Here is a 21,397-nt window from a genome sequence, read left to right as displayed (position 1 = left end):
AGGTAGCCAGACCAAGACGAGTCACCAGGACAAGCTAATTCATTGCAAGTTCCCAGTACTGCGAGGACACACAGGTTCTTCATGGGCTCTCTTGTGCTTAGGATTGGAGGCAGCCATACTTACTGCTCCCTGGAACTTGCCTGGAATGGGCTTCAAGAGATTTCTTCAACAGGAAGGGAGGGACAGAAGGGGGGAGAGAAGAGGAGAGGAGAGGAGAGGAGAGGAGAGGAGAGGAGAGGAGAGGAGAGGAGAGGAGAGGAGAGGAGAGGAGAGGAGAGGAGAGGAGAGGAGAGGAGAGGAGAGGAGAGGAGAGGAGAGGAGAGGAGAGGAGAGGAGAGGAGAGGAGAGGAGAGGAGAGGAGAGGAGAGGAGAGGAGAGGAGAGGAGAGGAGAGGAGAGGAGAGGAGAGGAGAGGAGAGGAGGAAGAGAAAGAGGCAGCACTCTGTTCCAACGTAATCTTCTTGAGAAAAATATAATGCCATACTAAACCCAGAATTCTTCCTTTTGGTAGCAGTTGTGTGTGAGGGAGGCAATGGGCTTGAGACAAAGAACTTCCCAGAGGTAGTTATAAATGATCTGCCACCACACAGGGACAATGAGGTTTGCCTTGGGTTGAAGACAGCTCATCTCCCAGTTCTGTCACTTCTCTGAGGCCAGCAGACACAGGAGGAGGCTGTGCTATCACACAGCAAACTCAGTGGCTCAGGCGGACTGGAAAGGCTCAGGCTGACTAACCATATCCGAACTCACACTGATGCTATGCAAGAAACCCAGGCCAGGAATCCTAGGGCATAAAGGTTTGCACTCCTCCACATGAGATGCAGCTTAGGGCATCTGTACCATTGGAGAGGACTACATCTTGTCCCCATGTATGTCTCTCTGCAGGGGCAAAGCAAGAGAAGATGCAGCACATTTATAAGGACCTCTGGGAAATGAGCAGTTCATGGCCTGTCAAACAGACTTTGAGAGAAAAGAGGGGAGCATCCCACATCCTCAGCAACAGATTTAGAAGATGACAACAGCCACCATGACAGACTAGCAGAGAGGGGACTCTGTGTACTGCAGCACCTGAAGAAGAGGATGTGGGGGAAGGCAGAGAAGCAAGGAAATGGTGAGGAAATCACAAACGAGAAGGACTTGTCTTGGGTTGTAGGTAGTGGATGATGATTTCTCTTCTCTCCTTTCCTTTTTCTCTCCTACTGTTGGTAGCTCACAGAGCATCAGGCATCCTGCGCTGCTGCTCCAGGAGCTGTCTGCAAGGGAGATGCAGGGGTTGCCCAGATCGGCGGAGACGTCGAGAAGGAAGGCCAGCCAGCTGGCGACAGATCTCATCTGAAGACATAGCAGACACACACAGGTTGACAGATAATCAAAGCTTCCTTCAAATTCTTCACCACCAGCATAGTTAGAGGTACATCCTTCACTGCATCTACAGAAACTGTTGGAACTGCTGAATCCTCATATACATGAGGGAAGTGAACAAGTCCTTAGGCTTTTATTCATTTCCTTCTGGCTTTATTCATGACAATACATATTAAAATCACTCATATTTTGCTGCAACAAAGACTGCATAAGAAATCTAGACTGGATCCTGTTTCTATTCATGAATAGAAATACTGAGAGTTACTCTTTAACCTCAAAGGAATGCAACTTTGAGTAAGGGTGTGTCTGGGGCTAGTAGAGCGTGATCAAGACCGAAGAAGGCAGAGCTCTCATACTTCTTGGTAGTATGATATCTATGTCCCAGTGTAGTACGATATCTACTTTTCATGGCATGCGTACTGGATGCAAGGCTGCATTGCATTAGAGCTCCCCCAAACCAAGTCCAGGGAAACTACTACATATGGATTGGGGTTGGGTAATTAGTTAGCTTGGAGACTCTATCAGATGGCTGCAGCTATTCTTCTAGGCTAGCTTGTCCTGCCACTCACCTTGCATGACCTCATTCTCCTTGCAGACAATGCGAGAGCACACCTCCTTGTTTATTATGTACATGCGACGCACACTGAAGGATCACCAGGAACACACCAAGGACAGTAGCAAAAGGCACAGGGACCCAAAGAAACAAAAAAAGGATACAGGCAATAAACATGTATATTCACTGATGAGGAGGCAAATCCTAAATTTTTAGGATTAGTTAGTCTAGAATAAGGCTGTTGTCAAGAGGAAAGTAATCTTTGTCAAGACTTCATGAAATTACCAAATACCTTAAATAGGGATTACAATATAGGGCACATTATGGCTCCTTAGTGCTGCACAGACAATAGTTATTGTGCTGTTTTAATTAATCACCCTAAAAGGACACTCTGAGGATACAATTCTTCTCACCAACTGGTTCCCTGAGGGAACCTCTAGTCTTCAAAGGAAACAATTGCTGAACTGCACATGCCGTTTCTAGAGAGTTTTTAGGGCTTTTCTTAAGGACTGCTGGTTTCTTACCTTGTAACACAGAGGTAGCTGATACACTGCTTTACTGGTTTGTGAACAGAGTACAGGCGTGTGCAAGGGAACTTTTCTTCACGACAATCTGGAAACACACACACACACACAGAGGTGCAATCCTGCATCATTGGCAGGTGCACTCATTCTGGCACACATACAACTTCATCACGAGGTACTAGTGATGGTGCACTGGGTACTAGTGATGTACTAGGTATTAGGGACTCCAGGCTTCTAGGGAAGGCCCCTAGCTTCTATTTTCCACGCTCTTGTGAGAGATGGCGATGGTTTAGAGAAGAGGAAAATAAGGCAGACATTTCTGATCCCCTTGCCTCATAAGACAAAAGTAAGGGAAAGTTGAATGAAATGCAAAACGAGCCCACTGGGAATCCTCAATACAGAAGGTACATGCTGTAAAGGGGACAGACACAAATAAACAAAATGTAAACTGTAGTTGCATGTTTAAGACGTGTTTCTAACAGATCTGCAATCTCACACTTCAGGACACAAATCTGGTTCCTTTCTTTTCTGGACAATCAACCCCATAGCTAACTATGTGGGTTTTCTTGCATTTCCTTCTGAAATGCCAGGTCTTGGCCACTGGCAATGACAGAATATTGACCCAGCGTATCTGGTCTGGTGATCTGCCAGTTCCTCCCCTCCCGGGCAAGCCACCCAGGGGAAGACTTCAGCTTCTACTACCATCATTCTCCAGTACTTCTAACTCAAGAAACAAGGTGAAGGGAATTTTCCAGGAGACAAAGCTCAGTGCTCAGCCAGCACCTGCCTGGAGAGGTAACAGGGTGGGTGAAAGTGGGTCTGGGAGGGGGTGCAGGCAGCAAACTTAAACGTACCTGATGAAGCCGTTGTAGTTTCACTGTCAGACTGAACTGGAAGACAGAGGGTAGCAAAGCTAGTGTGATTTACCATGATTCCTTCCTAGACATCAACTTACTCAAAACAAGTAACTGGAAAGCTCTTTCAAGAGCCCTCCATTGTAACTTCTAATGTGGAAAAAGATTTCGTTGTTACTGACATGAAACCATAAGAGAAGGTACAAATCCAATGTGAATCTAGTGCCAGCTACCCAACCAACAATGCTAAAAATCTGTCCAAGCTTTATCATACAAAATTACCACTACTGTTCAAAATTACACTGTAAGGGCATCTTGACTTATAATTCAAAAGGTTGGGTAAATGTATTTAGTTGCTGTGATTGCTGTCCATCTAGGCAAGAAGCGAAGGAGCCTGTGACCACCTCTTACTAAGGAACAATGACTCCTTTAAGAACCAGCATCCCCAGACTGCTGGTTCTTTAATGACCATGACAAGGGATCAAAAGGAGGTTGGTTTGCTGTTCCCTCTGATAAAGCAACCCACCTGTACCACAGTAAACCAGTACATTTTATTGTTTACCCAGTGACAAAACTGGAAAGGAACTCAGAGGACTGACTGCCAGGCACAGGTTTTCATCAAGTTATAGAGGACTTCTACTTCTCCTGTTCACGTGCCATACCGTCAGCCAGAAGCATAGACAAAAGCGATGGGTGCAGAGAGAAGGAGTCTTTTGGGCATTGGGGCTGCGGTTAGGGCCAGTCAGGGAAGGCAGGATTCTGGGTGTGCAAGGGGCTGGGCAAGGAGAGGGAAGGGGAGTCCACAACATTTGTCTGTGAACTGAGAATAAACTCACCAGGACTAAGAAGCACAGGTGGTGTGACAGCTGCAACTGGAAAAAGAGAAGATGTTCTGAAAGATCTTAATTTGAGCTCTCCGCCTCTTTCCCCCTCCCACAGTTCTGCCGATGGCTCACCACTCCTGACCAGTAGCCATCCCACATCTGGTTCATAGACAACGCTGACCGTGATGTTGTTATCTGACTTGTCAGAGTAACTGCAGGCTTTCCCTGCGAATATGCTGGGTGCCCTAGAGCTGACGGGATGCTGTAGAGCAGAGATGGGTCCCATGGCACATCCTTTGTGAAGAGTTTCTTCTTGATCCCTCAACAATAACCATTTTGAAGCCAACGCCTGCTGTAAAGGCTTCATATTGCGTCTTTTCAGGTTTAGATGTAGGTTAGCCACTGCCAGTTTGGTCTGGACATCAGGTCTTTACCCTCCTACAGACTGTCAGGTCTCAGACACCGAACACAAGACTGACACAGGTTGCTTTCACCTCCCAACCCCACCAGGAAGATCATGCACCTTGTGTATACAATATTGTGCTTCCACTTTCCCCTCCAGTGCTGTACCATGACAGCTGGTCAGCCTGACCCACAATACTCTAGCCAGCTCATAAGCAGAGTCACAGGGCAGAGGAGTGACCATGGAACTGCTGTCCTGGAGAACGGCACACTACTCTCAGAGGAGCTCTCCTACACACACAGCGCTCTTCCCAGCAACAGCCAAGTGCTGCTGCCTCTGTCTTTTGAACCATATCATCGACCAGATCCATCTCCCTGTGCTCTCCATCTCCCTGCCCTGCCTGGTCCCCCCCCATCTCAGAAGGATGTGTTTGAGAGACTGCCCCAGCAGAGAGAGAAACCATCGCCGGGGCCAGTGGTGCCGGATTCGAAACAGGACTCATACAGAAAAAGTGGGGAGGCTCCTTCTTGAGCCTCTGGCCGTCTCCTCCATTCCCCATTCCCTGCTAATCCAGCAGGATTAGCCTGTGTTGTAAATGCCTACACTCCCATCATCTCTGTGTCCTTCCCCTGGGGCTAACTCCACAGCAAGGCTTGGCTCTCTAAAGAGGCACATTGCATGCCACAAGTGCTCATCTTCAAGTGTCCTTCATCTACCCCATCCTTCACATGCATTTTGCTGCCCCCCAGTGACATAGCTACAGGCAGGGCAGGGAAGACAGTACTAAAAGAACAATATTTCCACCTCCCCATCCTACCACTGCTCAGAGTTTGCTTTATTACTGTCTTTTGGGTTTTTTGCCACCTCTGTCTCCTGAGCACTCAAGCATGGCCACTAGCTGTCAGCAGACACAGACACAACCTGTGTCCCAGTACTGCCCAGTGAACCTGACCAATTTCTCTCCCTCATAATTTAGTCTCTTCCTTCCTGCAACCTTCTCTGGAAGCCCAGGCTGCGTAAGCTTCAGACTTCGTGGCTTCCTGCAGTGCAAACAGCTTCAGAGAGCCCTGGTACACCAGGTGACATTGGCATTTCCCCAGAGAACAGGCCATTAAGCCACCCCAAATTCAGCTCCCTGCACAGAGCACAGAAAAGACTCCCAGATAGCCATAAACACTGGAAGAGCACTGCTAGATGTCAAAAGTGGGGAAGAGGAGTTCTGAGCATAATGGGTGATTTCTGGGGCTACGTAGTCAGGAGTAAACGTGAAAAGGGGAAAAGAAGCCTGAAGTTGCCAAGAGACAGGAGCTTACCGGAGGTGCTGATAAGAGAGTCGGTGCTAACTTCACCTGGAAAAGAGAGAACGTCCTTGAGAGAGCTTGTCTTTACTTTGTGGTTCCTTACATAGCTAGCCGTAGCTAGCTTGAATTACCTTGGCCGCCATGGTAGGCTCATGAGACAGTGGGATCCAATCCAGTAAATACGTAAACAAACACAGTACCCCCATCCCACCCATATCCATCCCCCTTTTCAGTGACTGGCCTAGGACTGGATATCTTAGTGCACATGTTGCATCAACCCTTACTGAACTCTGGATTCATATTCTGACTTCTCAGATATGGCCACTGTGGGCATCTCGATGGGAAAGACAGACGTCTGAAATGAAGGCGCTGATGGCTCCCGCAGCAATAGGACAGACAGCTGAGGCACCCACTGCAGAGGAGGGAGGCAACTCCAGAACCTTGACTGCAGAAATTCATCAGCAGATGAGTTTCTTTGAAAGGCAACTGATAGCAAAGCTGGGGTAGGTGTGATGGAGGGATAAAGTGTGAAAGAAAGGGAAGCTCAGTGGACAAATTTTGGATTGGCTTCTGAATAGTTTTCTGGGAAGCCCCAGGTATTGCACATGACAAGATCGTATCTGGGAGATGTCTGATGATGGCTTAGCCAGGGGTTTAAGTTTGAAGAAAAGGCAGGCCCTTGAAGTTCTTCTGCGTGCTGAAGCATGATGCAAACAAATGTTCATTTTATCTTATAATGTCACAGAAACGGAAAAAGGTCCAGAGGGATAAAGCAATTCACCCCCAACAACACAGCCAGTATGAAGACCACTCAATATCCTTTCTCAGTGGCCTCACTGCTAAAGCACCATGCCACTTGTGCACCCTTTTTCTTGGGATTTTTCCCAAGCATCTCATGGCTGAAGAGTTATCAGCTCTCATGGATCTCCCACAACCGTCGACTGTGAACATAACTTCATGCCCTTCAGCTAAGTGTTCAGGACCCCAACGCTAGTGAATTATTTGTAAAGAACACACAACACTTAGCAGGTTGTCTTGGAGGGCTTGTTTAATCTTCACTGAAAGGCAAGCTCACAATGTCAGAGGCAAGGAAACAAAGAACAGCATTTAAAATTAAACAGGCTGTAACTACACAGGACAAGTGGGTCACATGAGCAGTCTTTAGCACATAACATGCCTGTAATACTTACCAGTTGCACTTTCCAGTTCTTGCCCATTGACCACCCATGGAAACCAGTCTGCAAGAGAAGAAGAGAGGGGAGTGAAGAAAGGACAGAGAGAGGGATTTCCATAGTCTGCAGGATTTGTGACATTTTTTTTGAGATGTTTATCTGTCCAGGAGACACCACTGCCCTCTGCTGAAGGCAGAAATTATCTCCTCTCTGCCCCAGCCTGCACTGTTGGCCGGGTTTGTTCTTCAAAGACTTGTGGATACAGCAGGTCCTGATCTTATCCCTGCTGCTTCCACCAGGGTTAAAGGCTAGGCACAGGGACAAGATAGTAAATACCTCTAGATCCACTGCTCGACTTTGCATTTCTGAAACCCTATTTGATGCATTGTGAAAACAAATTGCATGTTGCCTCCCTGCTCTGCAGGTTGGTCAAAATCCCTATCTCCATTTTATAAAAGAGGAAACCGAGTCATGCAAATTATTTGCTTGGGGTCACAGACTGAGTCATTGGCACAGTAAGAAACAGACTGCAGGTATTGTAGCTCCTTAGGCAAATAATTATCTGGTCCATCATCCTGCCTGGGTATGGAGCACAGAGCAGAAGATCTTTCTGCTCTCAGCCCCTGTGCACACTGGAGAGGGAGAATGATGAAGGCTTGGCTGTGCATGCTGTGTGGAAGAGGAGAAATTGAAACTGAGCTAGACTGTTCATTTGTCCAAATATAAAGGGTGAGAGAGCTGCTTCCTACAGCAGCCAGGAATAGGAAAATATTTCCTGCTAGCCACAGAGGAGGGAAACGTCTGCATAACTGGGGTGGGAAGAAGGAAGGAGTTGGCAGGAAAAACCCAGTGATCTGGGGCACTGCAGGGATGTGTGCAGGACCAGCCCAAAAAACAGTACACCCTGCTACGTCTTATGAACTCAGCCTTTAGCTTTCTAGCACTGCATGGCTAAAAACTATCAGGTCTAGAGCTTTAGTCTTAGTTCTTCCTCATTCCAAGAGCAGTTACTTGCAGGCTGCAGAGGGACTCTTGGGACTCCTATATAATCCTGCTCTGCAGCATTACAGGAGTCGCTGGACCCTGCTATTCCCTTCCCCACCCAGCTGCCAGCAAGGGCTCAGCTGCTGGTGACTGACCCAGGGAAAGCCAGACATGTATAAGGACTTAAGTGCACAATGTAGTGCAGCCCAAAACTTTCCCTGCACTGGCTAATCTTTTAATGGTAACAAGTAGAGGAGAAAAATTATATTGAACACTTTCTCATTTGTTTCTGATACAAAAGGAAGGACACAAATTCTGAAACTGTTGCAGGGGCCAGTGGTGCCAGACTTGAAACAAGAGTCATATGGAAAAAAAGGGGAGGCTCCCCTCCTTTTTTCTAACATTGAACAGTCAGCTCCTACTAGCTTTTTTTTTTTCTTCTTCCTTCCTAGGAGATAACTAGAAAACTGGTCCAATTCTAAAACAACAGGACACAAGTGAAGTGAAACCTCTGTAAATGAGGAGAGGAGACAAAACAGGTGACTTTATTATCAGATTTTCAATCACTTCAATTTATATTTGCTATGGTACCCAATTCATATGCTTTATAAATGATTGGACTTTATTGTTCAAGTTGCAATAAATTCATCCTTGAGGTCTGAGAAAACTGCAACCCTAATTCACCAAATCTGTAGTCCACTCAAAACCGAAAAAGACAATGAGAGACCAGCTAGTGATTCCTGTTGTTTTCCAAGTTAAACCAAAAAAACCCGGAGATGCTAAACCAAAATACACAAAAGTAAGAAATATTCCTTTCAGGCCTCCTTCATGCATCATAAAAACCACAACCTTTTTTTTCTGCCTCTAACTTTGTAGGCCACCTACAAGCTCATCTCTTGGATGGCTCACCTCCCTGCTTCACAGTCACAAACATGACATCCTGTACTGTGCACCTTTACAGGAAAAAGTCCTATTGGGAGCAGAATCAGGCTTCAGCGTGACGGGAGGACCAGAGAGGGTAGATTGGAGTGACCTGATTTGAATGTGATAAGTGCAGTCATCTGTCTCCTACATACAGTCTTTCCTGGGTGAAGCTTTTTGCATTCACTGGAATTAATCTTTTGCTGTCTGTCCTGAGTCTTCTGACTATAATGTCTGATGCTGCCCTATGTTTTGGGTTGTGGTTTTTTTTTTTTTTTTAACAAATTGGATCCCACACAAATTTTTGCCAAAGTAACTCCAAGCAGACAAAGAAGTGGAGCAACAAAGCAGAATAACAACAACAACAACCACCACAAAAGCAGAGAGTGGTTTGAACTATGGAGGTTAGGTTTCTCAAAACAGCTATACAAAAACCCACAAAACCTCCTGGCAGCCGAGTGGCCTGGAATGGGGCCATTCCAGCAGGAACCGCTAGTGACAGCAAATGTTTCACAACTATGACAGAAGTTTTGTGGAGCACTGGGAAATGCTCTGCAGATGATGCAAACACAGGTGGTACAGCAGTCTGTAGTAAGCACAAAGCACAGATAACCCTCTTTCTCAACTCAACCTAGCTGTTTTGCTTACCTAAACATCCGTGCAGGGGAGGCTGCGGACCTCTGTTTCTTGCAACTCCCAGTACTTACTGGAGAGTGTACACATATGGGAACCAGTCCCCAGTTCCTAAATTTTTCCTTACAACCCTATATCCACCATGCCTTTCCTGTTCAGTCCTTCCCCTTTCACTGTCCATCTACATGTCTCCGTTTTTCTCCTTAGGTCATTGCACACTAGCCTGCGTAGGAAACTCTGTGGGGCCGGGGTGGAGAAGAAATCCTCCCCCTGGCGTAAGGACTCACCAGCTGGGGACAAGGAGAGTGCTAAGAGACACAACAGTATACAGGCTCCAGAGGTCTTCATCCCTGTGGAGTGGAGGAGAGAGGAGTCAGAGGCAGGAACAGGGATACCCTGCCCTATAGCACAGAAACTCTTTGCTTCCTGCCTCCATTTCCCTCTCAAGACCATTTGGTCTTCCCAGCCTCCCTCCCACCTGTCTCCCTCCTAATCTGGCCAGTTTTCCAGGTGTTTCTGAAACATTTTGGACTGAACATGTAACTCCATCTGCTTTCTTTCTCTCTCCATCCGCCTCCTTTCTCCAGTCTCCATCTCTTTTCTCATCCAGGTGGCTAAGCCCCCCTCCACACACACCCCCAGTATGCAAAGAAAAGTTTCCCCTTGTTATCTCCCACCACTCTCATCTACTTTTAAATTATCTTGAGGAGCACTGAGAGAATAGATAGGGTCCCCATCACTTACTGCAGCCCTCGGTCTCCGTTCCCTTCAGCAGCAGACGCTCTGTCTTTCCCCTTCAGCGGTCCCCCCCACTTTGGCTATTGGGTAAATCACATGCAGCCACACCCAGAACACGTTCTACTTTTGGTTGTCTTCAAAATACGATTTTGGGGAAAAGAAGAAAAAAAAAAAAGAAAGAAAGAAAAAGGAGAAGCCAGCGAGATGGTGGGACGTGGTGTCATCATGCATCTGGAATGAGGGGGGAGCGAGGAGCAGCAGCCCACACCCGCATTCCAGAGTTTATTATCCTCCGAAGGGAGCCCGCTCCTCCCATTCCCCCAGGACGGTCCGGCACCAGGGACGGATTCTTGTCTCTATGTTACACGTTTGTGTCCCGTTTCGTTTTGCCCTCCTACGCAGTCCCTCTTCTCCTTCTTACATCTCGCCCTGTTTCCCCACTCGGCTGCTGCCTCTTTCCACCCCAGCCCTTCGGTCCTCTTTTCTTACTGTTTTCCTGCCTGTCTCCCGCACACGGACACTGCAGAGCCCGCATCCCTCTTTGCCTAAAGTACACGCTCGGCTTGCCACGGTACTCCCGCGCATGCCACGCTCCCGACACACGGCCCACCCGGCACGCCCTGCAAGCGATGCTCCGCCAGCCGCCACGATCGCGGGGTCTCTCCGCGCCGGGCGTGGCGCTCCGGCCGGGCGGGGGTGCAGGCGGCCCGGCCTGCTGCAGGAGCCGAGCGCGGGCAGCGGGACGGGCAGCGGGACCGGGCAGCGGGACGGGGACGGGCAGCGGGGACGGGCAGCGGGGACGGGCAGGACCGGCGCCCTGCCGGCCGCGGGCAGATGGCGGGCTGGCAGGCAGCCAATCAGCTGGCAGCGACAGTGATGACATCACCCCGCTGCCCCGCGCCGGGGCGGGGACCGGCGCCTCACGGCGGGATGGAGATGATGGAGATGACGAAGATGGAGATGGAGACGGGGATGGGGGTCCCCCCAGGACCCGGGCTCGTGTGCAGGGGGGGCAGAGAACGGCCGTGGCCGTTCTGGGCAGTCTGAGAAAGGTGGGGAATAGGGAAAACGTTTGCAAAAGGAAGAAGAAGGGAAAAAAAGTTAAAAAGTAGGAAAATGGGAGAGACGTAAACTGAGAAAGGAAGAGGAAGAATGAGATCTGCCCCTCGCTGTGCCATCCTTCAGACTCCCTTGGGCTGCTTTGCCTCCAAGCACGCTGTGTCTTATGAATCAGCCCCACTGGAATAGCCGCTCTCCCCTAACCCTTCCTCCAACAGCCCTGGGATCCCCCATCTCCTGTTGCTTTCTCAGAGATTTCTTTTCCCTTTGCTGCTCCTGGAATTACTCCTCTGGGTCTGAGGAGGCACTGGCTGGACGGTGCCCCTTGTATGAGCTTCAAGGCACAATCTCAGTCCTGAAGCCAAGGATGTTGAAGGAGAAAGCTAGGAAATGACCTCATACAGCAATGACCTCCCTCCCTCCCTCATACAGCAACACAAGACAGACACCTTGTAGGGGAAAGCTGTATCCCCTAAGGCTTACCTAGGTAACCCTCATTTGTTCTCAACAAATTGCAGACTAGGAATAAAACGCTATAATGCCTTGTACACAGTTACTAAGGAAATCCTCACTATGTCCTTGCTGCCACAAAAGACCCAGAAGCGTGTTACCCGTGTGTGACATACCTGAAGCCACAACTTCCTACCTCACACTGGATGAGCATTGGTTGTGGCAGTGCTCAAGAGAAAAGACAGAACAACTGCTCCTTCTTATTTCTGGTCCTCCCAAGACTCGTGGTGGGAGTACCAGAAGAGGGGTAGAGGGGATGGGGAAAGCTAGGCATTTCCCTGCTCACCAGGGCAGCCTTCTGGACTGAAGCACCATCACTCAGTTTCGCTGGAGCGAGACATCACCATTCCCACTTTCAGGGACTGGCTAAAACACTGTGCACCAGAGATGCTCAAAAGGTGGTTAAACAACCAAAAGAAAGTGATGGAAAACCACACCACAGTGTGAAGAATCCTCTCAGATCCTTGGCTTTTTCTGGAAGTCCACATAGCAGTATGTTTGGACTACACCTTTCCACACAGCTTGGTTTGGTTTTTGTTTTTCTCTGTGCATCTGTGTTGTTATTCAAGCCTCTGTTACTGCTTAACTGGATAACTAAAATATCTTGAAGACATTGTGAGTTCTGAATGCATTTATTTGGGAACTTTCATTGATGCCATATGTTTTGGTCTAGCAATGTGTTGATGTATCACCATCTCCCACAGAGCACGGGATTCACCTCTAGTCCTGGACAAGGCTTCTTCTGATTGCTTTTGAGCTTTAAATCCTTTTTTCAAACTGGAAGACTGTGTTCTCCCCCAGCTGCTCAGTGCGGGTAGACCACTTGTGCTAGCAGCACCCCTCCATTTGGAGAGCTTGGTGCGGATGGGGGGGGATGCTCCCGGTGATGGAATCGCTGCCTTAGGTACCAGGCAAACCGCAGTGAAATAACCGCTGCTCTTGCTCGTTGCGGACACGGGAGGGAGCTGCAGCACACCGGCATGCGAAGCCCTATTTTTCCTCTTGCAGTCCTAGCACATTCTTCAAGAGATGTGGCTCTGTCTGCAGGCCCCGGTCTGGAATGAAGGCTCTCCTCTTAGCTCTCCTGTTTGTCAGTGCACTGGATCCACAACTGTTTAACTGTTTTGCTTTTTGGGACGGAAAAGAATCTTGTTATTTTTTCCCCCATCCTTGCCCCATGACATTGACAAAGATAGTTGAACAGCCCTCATGGCTGGCAGATATAAATCATTAGCATCCTTCTGCACCTTCCCTTCTCATACACATTGCTGTCTTCTGTTTTGCAGGCAGCCATCCTTCTCCAGCAGAGGGTAACTTAGGGAAATCTACAACAGCTGAGTCAAGGTGAAGCATTCTTCCCTCTAAAAAGCCAGGTATCAGTGCCCCAGTATGGTGTGAAGGAGAACTGTGCCGCAGTAAATAGCAGGAGTGACTCATAAAGGAACTTCCATACATATATTCCCTTAAGCTGCGCTGACCCCAGTGCCTGTAGGTGTTTACCTAAGGTCAGAAGCATTGACAGTGATTCAGCAAACAGTTCTCTTCCAAGTTGGTACTGATCCCATTAAGTTACCAAGGATGCTATAGCAATGGTAGCGTGGTATTTCGGATGAGACGCAAAATCAGCCTTCCTAGAAATTAAAATCTCCTGGTGCATTTCACCGCAGAGATTACTGCATCTCAGCAGACAGGTAAGTAATCCTGGGGCATGCTATTTGTAAAGGTCTTGGAGAGGCATTTAAATGCCAGCTGATTTCTTTCCCTGTCTCAGTCTCCCTGGCTTTCACATATCCTCACAGTAACCGAGCATTAAGTTACATCTGAGTGATGAGAAATTAATGAACTGCTGTAAGATGTTTGAATATATCAGGTCAATAATGCAGCACTACTGTCCATGTGAATTGGGGCTGAAATGAATTTTCTTGGGACCCACACTGATGACTTCTCAGTGCTGATGGGCTCCATTAATAGCTGAGGTCTGACACTATCCTGCAGTTGTTCCTCAGGTGTTGCTGAGGTCGTCAGTGGGAAGCGACGTGAAATCAAGGCCTGCTCCATCTGTCCCCAGTTTTGCGAGGTTCACATCTGACTTTGTAGAAGTGGGAACACTGCAAAGTACAGGAGCCTGCACATGATCCACCTCTTTTTGACTGACAGTCGTGCTTTCTGTTGTCCCATCTACAAGAATAAAGAATTCTTCACCCCTTTATTTCCAAATCAACAAGGCAGTGCTTAGAGGGCAGGCAGTCAAAACACCCTAAGGGAGTCCATGAAACTCTAATTAATACATGCTCAGGTGAAATCAGTTCAACATTTGTGAAGAATTGAGCATGAGAAGAGGCAGTCAGTAAGCTCTTTGCTGTTTGGTCGGTGATTTGGCCACGTGCTTCAGGCTTCTCATGGCCAAGAAGCCTACAGTGAGAAGTTGTCAGGACCTTCCTTCTTCCCTCGCTGTGCTTCGGGGTTTCCTTCTCTGCTCTTTCTGTAGATCCTACTATCGCAAACATCCTTCCTTTCTGGTCCCTTGTACTGTCTCAGGGCTGATTCTTCCTGGCTGGTTCACATGTCCTTTGGCAGTCCCCTTTCTCCAAGCAGCTGAGCTCAAATACAGCTTCTCTCTGGGTACTTTTTCCAAGACCGCTCTCAGGGAGACAGGTAACGCTCTAAGCTTAACAAATATATAAATCCCTCCTGTGAGGCCAGTTACGTGTGTCCATATAGACTCTGGACGACGTAGAAACAGCATCTTTAATTAAACTGGTGCAAGTTTTCCATATGGACGAGGCTGTGGCCACGAGTTAAATGCCAGTAAAGACATGACGGATTCCTCTTCCCCTTCTCCCTTCTCTTCTGGACATCACAAACCCTGGAGCAAAGTCAGCAGGATTAATCCTCCCATCGCAGCACAGCCATCATGCACTGGAGCAGTAACCAGAGCTGGCTAAAGAAGTCACTGCTGGGAAGCAGAGGGGTGTCTTACACCTACGCAGAGAGGTTCACCAGAGCTGGTGCGGCAGAGATCAAGTCACAGCCGAGCTTTCCCATCGCTACGGTATCTGTCTCACTTGAGGTCCAGCCTTTTGTACCATTTTCTTTTATTTTAATAGTCCTCCAAGGTGGAACAGATTTTGGTACTTTTGCCTACCCTAACAGTCCAAAACCACGAGTGGTGTACCGCCCCAGACCTCCCCCCTGAGCAGATCAGCTTCAAAAATCACACCCTGAAGGGGCTACTCTGATGTTCAAATGTTGCAGTGCTGAGGTGTACATCGCTTTGAGATCCCCACACAACCTCATGAGTCCAGTAGCGGGGTTACAGAGAGTACTGGATATTGCAAAATGTGATGAAATCAGGACAGCTCGCAGTGCCTGAATCGGACCTGCCCTTTCAGTTAAAAATGGCAACAAGTTAAAAAAGAGGTAGGTGTACAGGTGCACACATAGAGAGGATGTTTCATGTGTACATAGAGAGACTGGGGGGCAGGAATAGCAATTAAAAATAAAATAAAATAAAATAAAATTTAAAATATTATATTATAAAATAGGATACCCTAAAAGCTTTTAAACATAATCAGGGAAGGGGGCAAATGCGATTTGCTTTAAATTCTGTAACATTTAGAAAAAGATCTATTGTCAAGGCATTTTTTTAAACTGGCCACATCCAAAATACGCAAACTGTTGAAGGCCTTCTCAGTGTCAGCATTGACAGCACTTACCCTGCTTCTGAAAGGATGTAGGAAAGGAGAACAGCAATTGCACTGAGTAGAAGAAATGCAAATAATATATGTTAGCAGACAAATTGATAAGAGTTTATATTGTGGCGAAAATTAGGAAGCACTACCTTTCAGATTTTTATCCCTCTACTTCCTATACCTTCACAGGGACTGTAAAGGCTGACTTATCTTTTAAATACTCACTTATGTTTTATTCTATAGTTGACATTAGAGGAATTTGAACAAACAAATATTTGGGGCATTACTGCAACTGCATTGATATAAATCACTGTCTCTCCTGTAGGTACAGCTGACTTCAACCAGATCAACTTGAATTTTTTTCTGACCTTCCCCATGTATAGTTGCTATTCTGACTTGATGGCAGACTGAAACCAAGGCAAGTGATGTTAATGAAACTCTGTCCTAATGTGGTATGTATACATGTAAAGGGCCTGCACTGATTTAGCTCACCTCTTAAAGAGATGAAAAAAGCACCAAATGTAGACCATTCTGCATCAACATAAACAACACCTTTAAAAGATGCCTGTAAAAGGGCAACAACACTGGTAGCTGAAAAACCTAATTTGATATTATTCTAATAATTTCTTGCCTCTGTCCATCAATGCAGCTGCCCTGATACGTATCTTTTTATGATAAAAGACTGCAACTATTCACCCATTATTTCCTCATTTGTAATTGTTCTTAGAACAAAACACACTGGAATTTCATTTGCATGCAGCTGTATAGAATATTTGCATTCAAATCAAAGCACGCTGGGTTTGCTTTTTAAAATATCTAAATGTTTTTTCGTTGTATCAACCTAGCCTCTTTAGCAAGGTTTCTTTGGCTATTTACTGTATCCTCCTTGAGTTCTCCTGGCATGCCTGCCATCTCGGGTTTCTCTCCAATGTAATTCCTGGGTTTTGTCCTACATTTTCTTTTTCCTGGATCTAATCTTTTTTCTCCCCCTCTTTATTTCTGTATTTCTTCCTCTGTTTCTCTCCTCTTCTGTATATGTCTTTTTTGCTTGCTTTCTTTCTCCCCCCCCCCGTGGTCTTTCTCCTGGTTTCTCTCTCTGCACAAGCTTTTCTGACTCTGGCTTTCTCTCTGTCTCCCTGGTTTCCCTCCAGTCACCTTCACTGGAATGTTGGCAGAAACACTTTTTTCTTTGCAAACAAAGAGACTAAATAAGTAAATTAATAAATAAAATAGCTGGAAGCAGACAGGAGGTTTCAGTTCCAGAAGGGTCTGTATTCTGAGAGCTTTTCTCACTTCTTAGCAAAGGAGGAGATAGTTGCACTCCCTGCCCACCCCCAGCCTCACAGGGAGCCAGGCTTCCCCCTCCCCTGGCGTGAGGACCTTGGCTGGGAGTGATGGATTGCACTGCAGTGAGGGCTGGGAGCACTGCGGGGAGAAGAGGGGGAGGGATGGGGAAAGGAAGGGAGGGAGGGGACAGGCAGCCAGCGTCAGGACAGGAAGGATGTAGTGGGGCTGATGAGAGGAGAGGAGGGGGGAGTGGAAAATGGGGAAGGGAAGGGAAGGGGAGGGCATGGCTGGGAGGGCGTGCGTTTCTGCAGGCTGCACCGTTCCGAGCGGACTGGGGAGCCCAGATCTGAGGGAGACTGAGCCGGGGACGGCACAAGGCCGTGTGGGCAAGGCTGTCAGTGGGCAGCGGGGAAGGAGGCAGGGAAAACGGAAAAGCAATGGGGAAAGGGAGGAGGGAGAGCAAGCCAGAGCGAGAGAAAGTGAGGCTTAGCTTGTACAGCAACGACAAAAGAACAACTCTTGCAACCTGAATTTCTTTGGAGCGGTAACAGGGGAGGCAATGTCGGAGACATAGAAACACTCAAAAGGTCAAACAAGGCATACTGCAAACCGTACTGAAATGTGCTTTCATTGCACTCCCAAGGGTGCCAACAGTATGACCTTTGGACAGTAGCGAGGTACATCTGTACTGCCGAAGCTACTGGTGATGGTAAGCATGTTGGCAGCGTCTGGCTGCAGCAGCTTTATTGCCTTGTGGATTTTGGCAAGGGGGATGCGTCCTTTTGCCTGGGCGCTGTGAGGAATGCAGATGACCTCCTCCCCACTGCACCACTTACAAGTGCTGAAACATCACTTGTCATTGTTTGTTGCCTTTCACGGTTCTCTTCTTCCTTTTTTTAATATATATGTCTCCATATGTTCCTTACTCATTGTCCAGAATTTCCTCCATTTCTCCGTCTCCATCCACCCTCCTTTCTCCATTATTAACATCCTTCTCTCAATCCACCTTCCAGCATTATCTCCCACCCTCCCTTCCTCCCCCTTTTTGCAGACCTCCTCCTGCCCACCCCCAGGCTTACTTCCCCGCTGGCTAAAGGCGATGCCAGCCCAGCGCCCCGCACGCCCGGGGCCCAGGGCAGGGCAGGGCAGGGCAGTGCGGCGGGGAAGGGGCTCGGCGGGCGGCGGGCTCCGGCGGCGGGTGCAGGGGGTGCGGAGCTGCGGGAGGATGGGCAGCCGTGCAGGGGGGTGCGCTGGCAGCCGTGCAATCAGCCTGCAGGAGGCTGTCCCGCCCCTGCAACTTCTCGGAGACTCTCCCCCGCCTCCATCCAGCACGGCTCCTCTCACTCACCCCCCTCTGGCTATCGCCGGCTCTCCGCCCCCCCCATCGCACTGCACCAGCTGCAGTTTCCAGCTACGCTGACCTACTTCTGGCCTCCCTGCAAGGCACCTCCATCCCCCTCCTCCTTTAGCACCTGGCCGCAGGAGGAGGGAAGGGGAAGGGTCCCTTCGCACCGCAGGGAGCCCCCTGAGCGCGGCTCCCATAATGGCGCTGGACCCTGCCATCGGAGATCCGAATTTCAGATACACGCACCCACCCCTTAATCTCCTCCATCGGTTTACGGCAGGCAAGCGGGCGCTGGGTGTATAACCACACTTGCTGGTGGCGAGAGGGAGCATCAGTTAGATGAAAAAACCGCTCCCCACAAATGAAAGAAGCCTTAAAAACAGATTCCCTGCAACACCCTCTCATCAGCTCTGGGCACAGAATTGCTGGACGGAGGAAAACACCACAACTGGGAGAAACTCAGGGACATTTAACCTGCCGCCTGAAACTCTTTAGCTCGCAGGGCAGATGTTTATCAATCTTAATGCAGCAAAGTGCCTGCAAGGTATAGCCACCCTGTGGTTGCATCAGATCCTTCCCAACAGGCACTGAAATCCTAAGTCATCACTGCAACAGCATTCATCAAAAGACAATGGAGAAAGAGACAGAAAAGGGCAGAACAGGAGTCAAAAAGAGGGAAAGGAACAGGAAACAAAAGCAGGCAGACAAGAAAAGAGAAAGGAACTTTCTCAAGATGGTAAAGGAAAAACGCAGAGTGAGAAAAACAGCTAGAAAAGAGAAGGGGCCAGGCAGATGAAAACGAGAGGCAGAAGGGAGACACAGAGAGAAGGAAGCGCTTTCCTTCCAAATTACTGTGTCCATCAAAAGCACATTTTTCCCTTTGTCCAGCTCCTCAGTACTGTTCCCTGTTTCCCTGCAGCATAACTGCAACTTAGCTGGGAGAAATGCACTCCTGTCTTCTGGAACTGGGAGCTGCTGGTTATATACCAGCCTTTGAAGCCTACCAGCTGCTATTCATCTATCCCTTTGTTTCTGTTTGTAACTCTGCCCGCGTGAGCTTCTTTGTGTCTCTCAGTTCTCAAACTGTGCCCAGAATAAGGATAGCAGAAGCCTCTGACCTTCTCCAAAGTTACCTATTCAATGAGATGCGTGCTCTCCTCCCTGATGTCCCCAAACGGTTGCTGTCTGGCAGGAAAAGTCCTGCAGTGGCCCTGCGAGACCCTTCCTTCTGGCACGATCGTGCCCTGAGCCTTTGCAGTCCGCGTTTCAAACCTTGGGAACAAGGGGGTTCCCACTCCTTCTATTCCACCACCTGCACAGACCTCCCTTCTTTTATTTTGTCCCAGTATTTACACCAAAACAGCTATTTTCCGCCCTAGCAGCCTGCTCGCTCCCTTCCCACCGCCCGGCATACGAAATGGACGGCCATGCCCTCCCCCTGCCAGTGCGGCAGGCACCCGCCGCACCCCCACAGCAGGGCCGCTCTCCGTCCCAGGGTGGGGCGCAAACCTCCTTACACCGAGACGAACGAGCAGCACCCCCTCCAGCTCCTCCCCCCGTCCCGGGTCCCCCGCCCGGGGCCACTGTCCGAGCCCGGCCGGCCCTGCCGCGGGAGGGAGGGAGGGAGAGATGGCGGCGCGGGAGCGGGCAGCCGGGCTGACTGCGGAGACCTCGCTGCTGCCGCCGGTTCCAGCCGGCTGCCGCTGGGCGCGGGCCGCCGCCGGCAGGGCTCAGCGCCACCGCCCCGCCACGGCCCCGCCGCGCCCCGCCAGGCCGCGCGCGCTGCCCGCAGCGCCCCGCCCGCCCGCAGCCGCGCGCCTCCACGCGCTCGCGCAGGGGCCAGGATGCGCATGCGCGCTCCGCAGCAGGGTGCGGGGCGGCCTGTGCCCGCGCTGCGCGCGCGGCTGGGCGGCGGGGGCGAGGCCGGGGTGCGCCCTCCCGCGCCTCGGCCGCTCCGCCCTGACCCCTCTGCTGTCCCTCGGTCCGTCCGTGCCGGCAGCGGCGGGCGGTCCCCGGCGGCCGGCCCGATCCCGGCAGCGGGCGGCCGGTCTCCACCTAGACGCGCGTGGGAGCGCTGGGGGCAGAGCAGAGGAGCAGCGCGGCAGTTGGCCACGCGCAGCCGGGCGCGGAGCTGTACGTGGGGAGCAGGGTAGTCCCATGCACGGGAAGCCCACGTGGGGGGAGCAATGGACGGGGTTTATTCGAAGGCAGCGGTGGGTCCGGTGTGACGAAGCGCTTGGAGCCGGGTGGGTTACGTGTGCGACGGACCCGTGTGCAAGCTCGGGTGCCGTGTTCTGGAGAGGGGACGTATGGTGACTGGTCTGTTGCAGTCTCCGAGAGATGAGCCTGGAGCAGCTGGCTGAGGAGTTTGGAGACGTGCATGGTGCTGGGTCGAAATATTGTCGGGGTTGAGTCAGTGAAGCCGGGAACTTAACTGCAGACCCCCTTAGGTGGGAGTCCGTTGTGTTGGCAGTAGTTTCTCCCCATTTTCTGCTATCTTACGGTAGTCTATTCAGAACAGGAATTAGTATAGCAGTCAGAAACAGTGAGAAACTGAGGTTGCATGAAATTAAAGATTATTTTGCACCATTTTGCATAGTCCTCATTTTACATAGTGTGAAACAAGAACGATACGGCCATTTTTTCATTGAAAGACAATCCAGAAATTGTTTCCCTCCGTGGGACCATCTGTGTTCATATGTGAACCCAAGCGTTCATGTGTGAACAAGGGCATTTCCCTTGCCTTATATTTTTTATTACTCAGTCATCCAAGTAGGAAGCAGAAACATCGCTACGAGACTTAGCTGACCAAATGAGTAGTTACTGCAGACACAGGCAGTGCGCAGGCTTCAGCAAATTGGTATAAATAATTAAGGTTAGCAACATTTGCAGACTGGACTTTCCACCATTTTTCCATCACAAGCTCATACAACCAACCAGAGGCAGTATATGAAACTTCCTGAAACTTTCTGAATGACAGAATAATGTCCTGCAGACTTTGGTTTCAGGACTAAACGGCTGGTTTGCATTTTTAGTGAACTCGGTGACAAAAGATGTTTCATGGAATCAACCGTGAAATCAGATTTTGCATACGTTACGGCTTTGGACCAGTCCTTACATTATGCATTTCAGAGTGCATGGGAAAAACCTCAAAAGAAAGGTGCCAGGAATGTTTAGTGTTCAGAGGCATCCATTCTTTGCTGATACTACCATTATATTTCTTTCCTAAAGGGTGA

General features: G+C 49.3%; 1 protein-coding gene across 2 annotated transcripts; it reads right to left on the bottom strand.

Moving 5' to 3' along the window:
- Positions 1-390: 390 nt before the first annotated feature.
- On the bottom strand, positions 391-11,006 carry MFAP5 (microfibril associated protein 5). 2 transcript variants are annotated; one of them, XM_075509189.1, is made up of 10 exons: positions 10,758-11,006; positions 10,275-10,402; positions 9,818-9,880; positions 7,011-7,058; positions 5,833-5,868; positions 4,129-4,164; positions 3,293-3,328; positions 2,439-2,526; positions 1,931-2,004; positions 391-1,331 (listed from the first exon to the last, which is right to left on the bottom strand). In XM_075509189.1, the coding sequence occupies exons 3-10, from the start codon at positions 9,876-9,878 to the stop codon at positions 1,210-1,212; spliced, it is 501 nt and encodes a 166-aa protein (XP_075365304.1). In that variant the 5' UTR covers positions 9,879-9,880; positions 10,275-10,402; positions 10,758-11,006; the 3' UTR covers positions 391-1,209. The 2 variants fall into 2 exon arrangements, with proteins under 2 accessions (XP_075365304.1, XP_075365297.1); XM_075509182.1 differs by having other exon boundaries at positions 10,275-11,006.
- Between the last annotated feature and the right edge of the window lie 10,391 nt (positions 11,007-21,397).

This window comes from Mycteria americana, chromosome 1 (genome assembly GCF_035582795.1).
Source record: "Mycteria americana isolate JAX WOST 10 ecotype Jacksonville Zoo and Gardens chromosome 1, USCA_MyAme_1.0, whole genome shotgun sequence".
Taxonomy (NCBI): Eukaryota; Metazoa; Chordata; class Aves; order Ciconiiformes; family Ciconiidae; genus Mycteria; species Mycteria americana.
This window is presented reverse-complemented; position numbering and strand designations above follow the sequence as displayed.